The sequence below is a fragment of the Medicago truncatula genome, chromosome 5 (assembly GCF_003473485.1).
Source record: "Medicago truncatula cultivar Jemalong A17 chromosome 5, MtrunA17r5.0-ANR, whole genome shotgun sequence".
NCBI classification, from domain to species: domain Eukaryota; kingdom Viridiplantae; phylum Streptophyta; class Magnoliopsida; order Fabales; family Fabaceae; genus Medicago; species Medicago truncatula.
Genome location: NC_053046.1, coordinates 3,265,896 through 3,279,484, shown reverse-complemented (window position 1 = coordinate 3,279,484; position 13,589 = coordinate 3,265,896). Strand labels below are relative to the sequence as shown.

General features: G+C 31.5%; 1 protein-coding gene across 1 annotated transcript; it reads left to right on the top strand.

The window, feature by feature from the left end:
* The first annotated feature begins 5,491 nt into the window (after positions 1-5,491).
* Positions 5,492-11,216, top strand: LOC25494522 (protein TPX2). The gene is made up of 18 exons (XM_024783756.2): positions 5,492-5,910; positions 6,011-6,106; positions 6,208-6,282; positions 6,843-6,987; positions 7,234-7,345; positions 7,539-7,589; positions 8,044-8,141; positions 8,228-8,303; positions 8,398-8,460; positions 8,717-8,803; positions 9,044-9,102; positions 9,187-9,265; positions 10,048-10,113; positions 10,204-10,269; positions 10,423-10,500; positions 10,593-10,637; positions 10,717-10,805; positions 10,884-11,216. Exons 1-18 carry the CDS (start codon positions 5,706-5,708, stop codon positions 10,900-10,902), a joined length of 1,509 nt encoding a protein of 502 aa, XP_024639524.1. The 5' UTR covers positions 5,492-5,705; the 3' UTR covers positions 10,903-11,216.
* The last annotated feature ends 2,373 nt before the right edge of the window (positions 11,217-13,589 follow it).

The following is a 13,589-nucleotide window of genomic DNA, read 5'->3' as shown; positions in this document are numbered from 1 at the left end:
TTTTAAAGTCTGACAGCCCTTTTTCTGATAGCCCAATTTCTTTAAACAATGAATTTCGTGACAATACTTATTTTTTACGAAACCCATTTGCTGAAGATTCTAATCTTTAGGCTCCTATATAGGGTTGTATACATCAACATTAACACTGTGTAAAAATTGGTAATCACCCTTTCACTTTTGTTTTTTTGCCAGAAGCATCAAGTTCATAATCTATTAGGGAGAACCATGCCACTACCAATCCCATAAGTTGTGTCTATCTAAATCTTCTTCACGTCACTGGACACAACATTGAAGGGCATTGAAAGGGAAGGAAATCCTCTAACTGAAGAAATGGGTTGGTTTGAGATTCACAGAGGCCATCGCTGAATTAAAAGCAAACGGTGTTAAGTGGGTGTTAAGTTCCAAAGGGATGTGCTATCTATATTAAGAGAATTTAAGGGAGGTTTTTGTCTATTATAAAATTAGAGGGGGAGTTTGTGTTATTTAAAAGAACTTCAAGGGAGGCTAGTGTAATTTTCCCTAATATATTTTTAGTTGAGTCTCACACTAACCAACGTGTCGGGACAAATTTTAAAAATTTAGATACTATTTATAAACGAGATTGTATGAACTAATTCCTTATTAATTAGATCATCTTGAGTTGGGTGTTAAGATAGGAATAGAAGGATGTGATGATTTGTGTCCATTTCATCTCTTATTCTTTTTATCTGATGGGGGTCCTTATTGGGGTATTCTATGATATTTGCCGCTCATTTTAGTTATCAGTTATCACAAATATGTCTCTAGTATAGCTGGCTGGCTGCATGCTATCCTCCTCCAACCATTCCAAATCCAAACTTGTACTAATTTTTGGCATACTTCCTTCTTTATATTTGTTGGACCCTGTTTGTTTCCATGCTGTACTATTGGTCTATTTACCGTTCAATCGTGCTTTCGTTAGGTTAAACGGGACAATTTAAGCATCAGCTCATGTCATGATAGCAATGAATTATTGAAGTAATCAATCTCCAATTGAGTCTTTACGAGTTTAAGTCAGTTTGTAAGTATAATCTATAATATATATAAGGTTCGAGCTCCAGACACCACAGAAAAAATGTCCTGTAATATTGAATAAAATGGAAAATGAATCACAAAATTATGACTTTAATAATTGAATTCAATAATCAACCCTGCAACATAACTTAGCCTCTGTTTGGTTTGGCTTTTGCAAAGCCAGAATCAATTCTGGAGCATTTCAAAAGCAATTCTGCAATATTTAACATGTTTGGTTTGACTTTTCAAAATAGCTTTTATCCTCCAAAAGCAATTCTAGTTGAAGCTACAATTCCTAGCTTCTTACTTTCCTAGAATCAATTCTACACCCTCAATTCTATTAATTCCATCCCTGCCCTCATTAATTTTTCTAACCCTTCTCCAACCGAATTTTTTCTTTCTGCAGTCTTATTAAAATAAATGTTGGTGAAGAGAATAACATTTATTAGTTTTGTAATAATATTTTAAATTAATCCGCAATGAAATTATTGAGCACAGGCAAAATAATTAGTATTGTACTTTAAATTATTATATCAATATTTTAGTACTATAATACACATTATGTTAGTTTTGTAATAATATTTTAATACTCTATTGCACTTTAAATTCTATTATCTATTTGTAATTTTTATTTTCATGATGTTAGTATTGTAATACCTTATATTTTAGGACTATATTGCACTTAATTATCTTAATTTAGTAATTTCTATTTATTTGTATTTAACTATGTCTATTTTGGTAATTATACATTCAAAAGTAATTTTGATCAAAACTATCCAAACAACAATCATTCTGTTTAATCAATTCTGTATTATTGCATCCAAACATAAATCAATTCTGTCAGAATCAATTCTGTCAAAATCAATTCTTTCAGAATCAATTCTGTCAGAATCAATTCTACACACCTCAGAACCAAACACACACTTACTTGGGTTGACATAGTAGTATTGACTTGAGACTTGAAAATGTGTTCCTCTTCAAAGTCTCAGGTTCAATTCTCTTTAGTATCAATTTGATTGAACTAATTTAACTTCTTAAAAAAATGATATTAATAACATAAAATGGTAAAATAAATATCTACAAAGTGATATAATTTATAAATAAACTTTAACTATATTGAATTTATCCATGGTCTAACCATCAATCACCAGTTCTAAGGATGCATGCATTAACATTAGTAGGATATTTTGTGGCACCTCCTGACCAAAAAATACGTGGTTCAAAATAGTCCCTTAAGAAAAAAGTCATAAATACTTATCGACAATTAGGCACATTATCTAAATGACATGTCAACATCTTAAACTAAGTTAATATATATATATATATATATATGGGTTAGGATCAAATGACACCATGGTGTCAAAATTAGTTTGACACCAAATCTCATCCATTCATTTTATTTAATCCAAAGGCTTAAAACTATCACCAAATTAATTAATATACACCAAATACTCTCTATCACCTAATTAAGAAAAATATCTATCATCATTAATTTATAATCAAACATTCCATTTTTATTTCCCCAAATTTATTTGTTCCTCTTTTATTTCCCCAAATTTCTATAATCATATTCAAACTTCTTTTCTAAACTTTTTTATAAAATGAATGTTTGAACTCATATACCTATGGTTGTTTGAGTCATCATCAACATCAATGATATTTCTTTGTCTTTATCTCATATACTCATATTTTTTTAATAATTAATTAAATTGTATTAAAAAAAACCAACAAGCTCGACAAATGATTCTTGAATTGTTCATGCTAATTAGATTATTTTGTCACTCATAGGTCTAATTTTTTTTAGAGGATTCGTTGTGTCTCATGTTTAACTGAATTATGATTTATCATGATGTTATAAAAATTATAAAGTTTGAGTTTGTGCTTATGGCCAAAAGAAAAAAATTAGGGGAAAATAAAAAGGGTTTGAATCTACCAAAAACAAGAAGGTATTGTTTGATTATGAATTAATGATGATATATATGTTTCTTAATTAGGTGATAGAGAGTATTTGATGTATGTTAATTAATTTGGTGATAGTTTTAAGCCTTTGGATTAAATGAAATGAATGGATAAGATTTGGTGTCAAACTAATTTTGACACCATGGTGTCATTTGATCCTATCCCATATATATATATATTATTTAACAATTGGTTCCTTATGAGACTCATAAAAATAAGGTTAAATTGGTAGCTACGTTGATCAAAATTGATCCCTATCACGAGTTATATCTTTTATTCCTCCAAGTTATGCTTAGGACGAAGGAGAAAGTATGATCAGGACCATGTAGAAGGCTATGTCTTCAGCTCCCAAAGGGACTAAAATAAAGGTTTATTTATCTTGACAATTCATCTTTAGTACCTTAAAATTGCTCATAATCGAATTTTATACACAAAAATAATTGATCAGAAGTTACTACATGATCAAGAGCGAATTTAAGGTGCTAAAGAGCAATTGTAATTTGTCTTTTAAAACTTGCATAGCCGTCTCTTACAACTTATGCAGGGGCTTATTGATTTATGCACCATTCAGTTATGCTTTGATTAGGCTAGATATGCGACAATATGTTGGCATTTGGCCAAGAGTAAGAAGACAAAATGTGATTTAGTGTAGGAACAAAAAATAATGTGCCTATTGTAAAAAAAAAAAATGTATGGTGCCGCCTGATTCTGTTTTTTTTTTTTTCCTCTTTTCTTTTCTTTCTAGATGTAATGATCAAACATCGGAGGCTCTAGTGAAACAATAGATGCGATTTCATTTCCCTGTAATTTGAATTTCATTTGTAAATAGCTAGCTGTTTTCTGTTAGGAGTTTGTTATGCTCAGCTAGTTCCTCGAGATTTCCATATATAAGGCTTCATCCTGTACATTTCAATTCATTCACATAATGCAACATTGCCGTTGTGTACAATGCGTTGTTGAGTTCACTTAACAATTTTGATTGAATTGAATATGAAAATAAAACACAATTTTCTCAAAAATATGAGTTTAACAATTGAACATTTGAACTCAACATTCACTACTTAAAATAGCGTAAAAAAAAAAACACTAAATTCGTAAAATATAACTAAGGTAAGAATGTCAATTATCAAACAATTTTTTTTTTTCTTCCAAAGAATTTAAAGGCTAAACTTACCTACACTAAATGTTAAGAAGTGAAGAATTACCGATTCGAATTTGTGTCTTATTATATTAAATATTTATGTAATATTTTACAATGTGAATTGTATTTAGAGGAATTAAACAACTTTACCTTAAATCTAAGAATTTATAAGCTATAAAACTATTTTAAATTCTATGAATTTATTCACCGTAAACTTTTTTGTTTAATGAAAAATATATGTATATAAAGGATCGACCATTTAGTGGTAGGATCGATCATCTATTTTTTGTGTTTACTTCACTTCAAATTGAATACTTCTATTATTTTGACATATATATATAAAGGATCGACCATTTAGTGGTAGGATCGACCATCTATTTTTTGTGTTTACTTCTCTTCAAATTGAATACTTCGTTTATTTTGACAAATGAAGATGATATTTGTTTCCTTGATGTTCCTTGCTCAAGTAGCAATGAAACCTTTTCTTTTTAAAAAAAATGTTAAGTGGTCTCCTTAAGACACAAATTAATAAATTATTTTTTTAAGAGAAATTAATAAATCAAATATAAAAATAGTTTATTGGAATATGTGCATTTCATTTAATCTTTAACTTTTGAATGCATAAAATTTTAGAAAATATTTCTTTTGGATTTCTTAACATGTGTCCTAAAGACACAAGTTAACACTACTTTTTTTTTTTCAAGTACTCCCCACGATCATATATATAAGAAAATTTTCAACTTTATAAGAAAATATCACAACTTTTAAGGCGTAACTATTGTTTAAAAGACTTTTCTATCTCTTATTTAATGTTTGTCTTTTTAATATTAGTGGATATATTTAATGTTTAATGTTTTTCTTTTTAATATTAGTGGATATATTTGTAAAAATATTCAAAAAAAAAAATAATATTGTACACTATTTCATGAGTGTATTTTTTTTTTTTTTTTTAAGTAGCCTAATGGCTAGAGCTCACACAATTTAATTGTGCTGATATGGAGTGTCCGAATTCAAACCCCGACTCCTACGTATAATATGCAATAACCCTACCAACTGATCTAAGTTCACGTGAATAATGAGTGTACTGTTAATTTTGATGAGTGATAAATATAGGAGGCAGTGACAATGAAGCCTTAATAATAGGGACAATGTTGGAATTTGATGGATAGCGAAAAAGAATAGCAGAAGCGCCGAAATTGCAGAGCGATGCACACTGGACAGTGGACACAGAATGTGATCAGAGAGTGACCTCAAAACAAAACCCAAACCAAGGTATTAGAAATTCAATATCCAAACAAAAGGGTAAATCCGTCCATCTGTCCATAAAATTCAAATTTTGTATCGTTATTAGTAGTCGTTACACAATTTCTCACAGGTCCCGGCGCAACAAGACAAAAACACAAAATGCGTTACCCAATGTTAACATTAGACTTTAGACTTCATCAATTTAATTTTATTATTATAATATGATTAGATATATTACTAGATTACGATTTCCATTTTTTAATCAGATTTCAATTTTAGTTTAGTTTTAAAGGAAGCGTTATGAAATCTGAAAGCTACTACTACTGAAATGGAAAACAATGTTGGAATGTGGAAGCAAGAAATCATGATGATGGAAATAGAAAACGAAGTGTTTGATTCATCTGAAACTGATTTAGATTACGAATTCGATGCGCCTCGCTTTTTCGATTTCACTGCACAACAACAACAATCTCTAACTCAACTTCCACAACCTGAACGGTGGTTCGAAACCGCCGGAACCTATCCTCCTTCTCGTTCGTTCTCTCATTCAACTTTTCTTCTCTATCTCTCTTTCTTTCAATAAACGAACGCATTGATCTTTTTTTGCTATTTATCGTTGTTCTTCGGTTTCAGCATTTGCGGCGAATCTTGTGATGAATGAAGAAGTTGCCGTTGCAAATTCAAACACCGTTCATCATCATCCTAAACCTAAAGTTTTTCAACATTTTGGTATTATTATCATTATTATGCATCTGATTCAACTTTTTTTACTTTATTATTATGATTATTTTCAAATAGCTTTATACTCTAACTGGTTTTTACTTGATTAGGTTCCAATGTGGTGAATGCGAGTGAAAAAATGTCTGGATTATTAAGTGGAGTTCATCAAAATGTTGTGCAACTAGGTAATTAATCTCATCAGATATCAGTTTTAGTAGAAATTTGCATTTTATAATCCGTCGTGCATCAATTCACTAATTGCATTGTGAATTTGTGATAACACTGAGTTCGTCAATTTCTTTTTTCAAATCCCAATCTATATGGTCCTGTTTGGATAAACAACTTATTTTGAAGTTTATAGCATAAATGCTTATCATATAAGTCGAATTATTTTCATAAGCTATCTTGGAGAGGTTATGGAGATAAGTTGTTTTCATAAATTCTACAAAATATATTACAAGTGATTATGACAATAGATAAGCTCAAATAAGCCAATCCTAATAGGAGTTCGAGGTGCACACGCTACTGTTTGAATTAATATCTTGTGCCATGGCAATTTTTGTTGTAAACTAAAGTTTTTTTTTCCTTCTTTTTCCTTTTCTGATAATTCATTAGATTTTGTTTCTATTATGTGTACATTATGCTTTTGAATTTTTATATACATATCTGTATCTGTTCTGGTAGTCTGTATCTCAATATTTCATTTTAAAATTTGAACTTGATATGTGTTTTACACTATTTCCAGGAATGACCTTTAACAGCAGGACAATTGGCGAAGGTTTGAATTCTAAGGCTAAATCTGCTGTGGTGAAGCGTTCATCAACGCTGATGAAACCTACAGCTAGTCAGTTGGCTAAGCAAAATCGGCCCCCTCAAATTGTTGGTTCAAGGTGATTATTGGAGGAACTTGTCCTGTATCTTAGATGAAAAGCTAAAGAGTGAAGCAACACTCGATTAACGGATTAATTTGCAAATGTTTGAAATGTTACCATAAATGTTGTACTATTGCATTGTTTTCTTACTTTTTTCTTTGATGCTCTGGCCTCTGGTGAACTATTATGGAAGAAGTTATGTAATCTTTGGATGCCAAATGAACTGCATTTCCTTTCATCATCTACAACTTCCGTTGTTTTCAGGTTTCAGAAGGTGCAGCAAGCGCATAAAAAGGATATTAGTGTAGCTAACTCTTTGGAGATGGAGAGTCAATCTACCAAGCGGCAGAAATTAGAGGGTGGTCTCTTGCGCAAGGTCAGTAGACCCTTCTTCCTCTGATAGATTATGGATTATTAGAATTAAAATTGGCCTCATGTTTGATTTGTAGCATGGAAATACTTGAACCATTAGATTAAATGGAAAGTTAGATAAGTCTTTAATAATATTGTTGATTTTCTATTCATTTTAGACAGCATTTGAAATATTTACCACATCTTTCATGTGACAGGTTGGTGATGTGAAGCAGCAAGCTAATTTTGTCCACAAGGCACCTAAGAAGGTATGAATCCTAATGCATTATACAAGTACTTCGTTATTTATATTAGATATTAGATTGTGCAAACCTGCCAAATACATTTCATATGACTTGTATAGTGCTTATGTTGTGTCCCATTACCATATACATATATATATATATATATATATATATATATATATATATATATATATATATATATATATCATATTCAGCACTTTTTGTCATCCATTACTTTCTTTTCCTACTGCATTTTGTAAACAGATGACATAAAATTGTATCCTTATTGTAATTCTGATACAATACTTCTTATTATGGGTGGAAAATTTACTAAATAATGGTTTGTTAAGTAGAGTTCTCCATTACAAATTGGATTAGCAAGAGCAGTTGAAATCCTTTAGACAAAGGGTCGTATATCTTGAGTGTCAAGTAAAAAATTTCACATGATGGCAGTCTTTAAATTTGTATACACTTGCAGATTGTAGCTGCTGATCAAAACGCTGGATATTCCAAGCCAAAGATTACGCTTCCTAGAGTGCCCGAGCTAGAAACATTTCATAGAGCACAAAGGACTAGGTTTGTTATTGTGCTGTTTGGTGAAATTTTTAATTAAGCTGAATTTTCTTCCTCATCTAATGAAGGATATCGTTTGTGCTTTCCAGACCTAAAAATGCTGCAGAAGCAGAACACTTGACAGTGGCTGTACCCAAATTCAAAGCACGGCCGGTAAACAGAAAAGTGGGTATTTTCTGTAGATAAATTTAGTATTGTTAGGTTAATTTTGGTATTTCTTTTCTATCCTCTCCTCTAACTATTTATGCTCATAATCTAGATTCTTAATGCTCCATCATTACCTCTTCATAAGAGGACCCCTGCACGGTTGCCTGAATTTCAAGTAAGCTCTTGAAACTTTCATAGTTCATTCTGTTTTATCACCATTTTATGATCATGTTTATAAAGAGTGGAAAGATAAGTTCTAACTTTCTTGCTTACTAAATTTATATGATACACTGAACCTAGACATAACGAAAAACATTGTGTACAAATTAATGAGTATAATTGAAGGTTAGTTGAACCAAAAATTAATCACACAAACAAGTTTATTCAGCATTCTTTATCCAGAAGCTCAGATTTTTTGTCTTGCTTCTAAGGAATTTCACCTCAAAACGTCGGAGAGGGCTATGCACCACACATCTGCTACATCATCATCTACACTTCCATGCAATGATTTTGATAAGGTTAATTGAGTTTGTACAATTTCAAGTAGTAACATTTGTGTTTCTTTGCATATTTTTGTACTGTCAAAGTTATTCGATGTTCTTATACAATCTATATTGAACTACATTGGTTTTGAAATTTCTGAAGCTACAATTTCTTATGCACAACTATGATTGTGCTACCTTTTTTTTTTTGCTTTAATTTCCTGTTATAAGACATATATGACTAATCTCTGGGAAACTGATTTTCGCTATGTGCAGGATTTGGATAAAAATGCTACTTTTTCTGCTCCACAAAATAGTATCAGTAATTTGAGAAGGTAACAAATGCCATGATAAATGACAGTTCATACTTGATAGTCCGTGAAACAATAGTTCTAATTTGAATTGCTATCTCTGCACAGGCCATCTGTGATGGGTGCTCCAAAGCATGATGGATTGGATTATAGGCATGGATTCAAAGCTCGACCATTTAATAAGAAGGTAATCAGAGACTGTAAAAAAGAATTAGGAAGAAGATACTTAGACTTCTGTTTTCTGCGCTGCTGCTGATTGAATTATATTTAAAGGGTGCATGTCGGATCCAAGTTGTGTGCAGTCGTATTACCTTGCAGCCACCGCAGTTAGCACATATAAATGGTTAGCTCAAGATTCAATGGCTCATATTTCAACTTCACAAAATCAGATTTGAAATACAAAAATGAAATATGAACCATCCGATCTTGATCCAACGAAATTTATATAAAATCTTATTAGTTTTTGACCCAATGTTGATTTAACGCGAAATTACTTCACAAAAATTATTTTTATTGAGCTAAAGTTATCATTGTACTAGGCCTTCAAAAAATAAAAAGACTTATTGTACTTAAAGTCAATATAAGTTAAACCTTGTAATAAAAGTATTATCCGTTACTCTAATAGAGTATGATATTTAAATTTAAAGAAACTATAATCATTATCATTGAAGTTGTTTAGTCCTCGAAAGGTGTATCAGAGAAGATGGAAATTCAGCTAATTTTCTAATAGAATTCTTCATTTTTCTGTTATTTGTGCAAGTAGAATATACCTTTCCTTTCTTAACCCACTTGGGTTGGCCTAGTGGTATTGACTTGAGACTTGGGAGTGCACTCTTCCTCAGGCTCTCAGGTTCGATTCTCTCTGATGCCAATTCGGATGGGCTAATTTAGTTTCTTCAAAAAAAAGAATATACCTTTCTTTTCTTGGTTATATGTTTGATCTGCTGTACTGTATAAAATGTTGTGCAGATACTTTCCAGTAAAGGAGATATTGGTGTTTTCCGCAACATTAAACAGGAAACCACAGTGCCAATGGTGAGTTGGTTATCACTTTGTCACCCCTTGGATGGAAAAATTTAAGGAGACCACATGTCATGAATTATGATGTTACTTCAATTCGTGCAGGAATTCAATTTTAGTACAGAAAAGAGGCTTCAGCATAACCCACCAATTGACGACCTCTTTAATAAGGTGAATTCATACTAAGTTTTTCTTTATTCATTCTCTGGTTTGTTGTAATTTCTTGAATTTATTAGATGACACTTTGCATTATAAATTCCTCACTTCGCAATGATATTTAATTTCACAATTCTCATTCATTCTTCTTTTTTGAAATGTTATCAGTTGTCCCTAACATCTGGAGCTCAGTCAAATAATGGTTCTAAGGTGAAACCAGGTCCTCATTTCAGAGTGTTCAACAAGGTTTTCCTTCTATAATTTTAAATTTAATGTGAGAATTTTGGACTACTTTTCATTTCTCTCAGTCATATTGAGTTATTTCTTTTTGGGTGAAGGATTTAAAAGAAAACATGGGAACTTCTTTTCATTTGGACCTAAAGGTAAAAATTTCACCTTACCTGAAAAATATAAAACATCATTTAGACATTAAATGTCATCTTTGGCTGACAAATGATGTAGGAAAAGCCTTTTATATTTGGAGAAAAGCAAATTCATAGAGGGAGTGAGGGTTGCATCAACGAAGCTGGTACTTTATTGAGTCCAAGGAGGTATGCATAGTTGGTGCTACTGCTTTCATGTTTGTTCAATTGGATTTGTTATTTTAATTCTTAACTGAAATGCTTCAGGAACCTGGGAATTCGGTGACTGCAAGGTGACAACTACAATCGAAGCAAATTGCAACAAAATTTAGTTATGCACAACAGAATTTTCCCGGCTAACTAGAGAGCCGTTGGAGACATAACAAAACCTAATAGTGCCCAACAACTCTTCACAGATTATTCTTTCTGTACAAAGAATCATACAAAATTACCTTGTTAGGACAGAAATGAGCATATATTTCTAAGTGATCACTTGTATTTTGTACAAATACTCCTAGAAAGTGGAACTCAGGTCCACTCGGGGTTTTGTTTTTAACAAAAAGTTCATTAAAAATAATGTCTAATCGCTGATGAAAGCCATGTAAGTTTTCTTTCCTTAATGTTATGAGAGTAAAAAAGTAAAAACATATTAAAATATGAATGAATTAAAGGACTAATCTAGTACAGTAAAATATGTGAAACATTCGCCGGATATTTTCTCGTGATGTATAGCAACTCCCTTCAATTAATCTATTAATCTATGTTCATGTTTTCAAATTCCACCATGAGTGAAACAGATTTGTAAAGAATGGACACGGAAATAGTTTCACAACTTCTAGCTATCACAATGTTTGATTGAACATATGCTCAGCTTCTAGATAATGGTTCTTCGCATAAATCAAAATCAAACTCTACATCTTAACCTTTTCTAAATCTTCTTCATCCAATTTTTCTATAAGCTCCTATAAACTTACAAGTTTATTTTATTTTTAAAAGAATCAAATACTTATATCTGATGAGAAGAATTAATAAGTAGTAAGGTAGATACTAATTAAGACTATAAAACATGTTTATATTCTTAATGTCACTTGACTATCAATGGAAGAGGAGATAAACCCATAAAAGAACTAACTAAAAGCTCGGAAATGAACCAAAATCATTGTTATAACGATTGTTGATGTTAAGGACTAAAAATCATCATTTCTAACTTTTGAAGTATGATGAAATCCAAAACAACTTGCATGACATTTTTTTTTTACGCAAGTATAACTTACATGACTAAAACTAACATTGTTATATTTATAGACATCAAGCATATATTTAAACTTTAATAACAACACATACCTAAAAAATTCTCTCAAAAAAAAAAACACATACCTAAAAATTAGAATTGTGTGCATTAGCTACATTACGTCTTTTCTATTTGGACTAAAAGGCTCATTACCTCTGTTAGAAACACTAACTAAACAAATGAGAATTATTGTTAACTTTTTTTTCTAAGGAGAATCATTCATTGTTATTTTAAAAATCAGAATTTCTTTTTCACTCATTGTGTTCATTTTCTTCGTAGATTTTCTCCATCAAGAGATAATCGTGTTTTTGTACCGTCTATAACTTGATTCGCAGTGTTGTGCGAGACTAATCTCTTATGCTAGACTTAATCCTATTGGTATCAACGACATTGTTATCTCCCTGGAATTGTAAGATTTCTCTTTCTTCCAAGTATACTTTATGCAATTTATGTCTTGTTCTACACGCAACTAAAGTAATTTGATATTTCCCTTTTAATTTTTGGGTTACTGTAGGACTCTATTACAAAAAAAGGTAACGATGTGAACTCTTGCCAAATGAATTGTCACGAAGTATAATTCAACTGTACATGTATTTTCAGTAAAATTTCTTAATATACACATGCTCCAATTAAATTTATTAATGTGAACGTGGAGTACGTTCCTGAACTTAATGGAATAGAGCTTTTTTTTAACCGAACAATGTAATAATATAGCCTTTTTTTTTTACTTAATGTAATAATAGAGCTAAGAAGAAGAATTTGTGTCATTCACGTAAACGTACTTAACTTCCTGTGCTTGGCTTATACATATAAACAGTACAGTACTATTGATTGATTGAAAAGAATTTACTACTAATGCAAGGAAGGAGACAACACTAATGAAAATAATTCACGACTTAATGTGCATGTGATTGTAGGAAATTGAATGGATCAAACAACACTGAAGGACCTGTCAAATTGAAAACCAAAAATGATTTGAATGGCAAGAAACAGGTTGATGCTGACATGTTGGGCAAGGTCTCTGGTGCTAGAAAAGACTCACACTCTCTGCATAGAAAGAATCTAAAGGGCACTGATTTGATGCATAAAGAAACTGCTGAGCCTGTGAACTCCCCTGTTAAGATTTTCGACCTTGAAACAACCAATACTAAAAATACACATTCTGAACAGGCTGCTACTGAACTACACAACATAACCAACTCCCCTGATTTCCATTTACGACTTGGAAGCTTGAATGAACTACATGACACAGAGAAATTGCATGAGGAAGAAGATGAGGATGATGTTGTGATTTCTAATCCTCTTTTTGGGATGAACTCAATACATAATACTTTTGACAGGTTGCAGGAAGATAGTACAATTCATCTCGAGGAGAACCCTCTAATGGATCAGATTGAATGTCAACCTGCTGGTGATCAGGTGCATGCTATTTTAGAGCCTGTTCTCATTATCCCTCAGAAGGATATTGTCCATGTTCCTCATAAAAGCACTGCGAAGCCTGTTGATTTAGGGGAAACTAAGAAGCTGACATTCCTCAGTGTTGCCTCTGCATCCATCTCTTCAGCTTGCGATCCTTGTGAACTGAGACCACGCCTAATGCCTGTTCCATATACTACTATGTATGCTGAGTTGAGTACTGACAAGAGACCTTTTACCACAACACACAACTCAAAGAGTGTCCA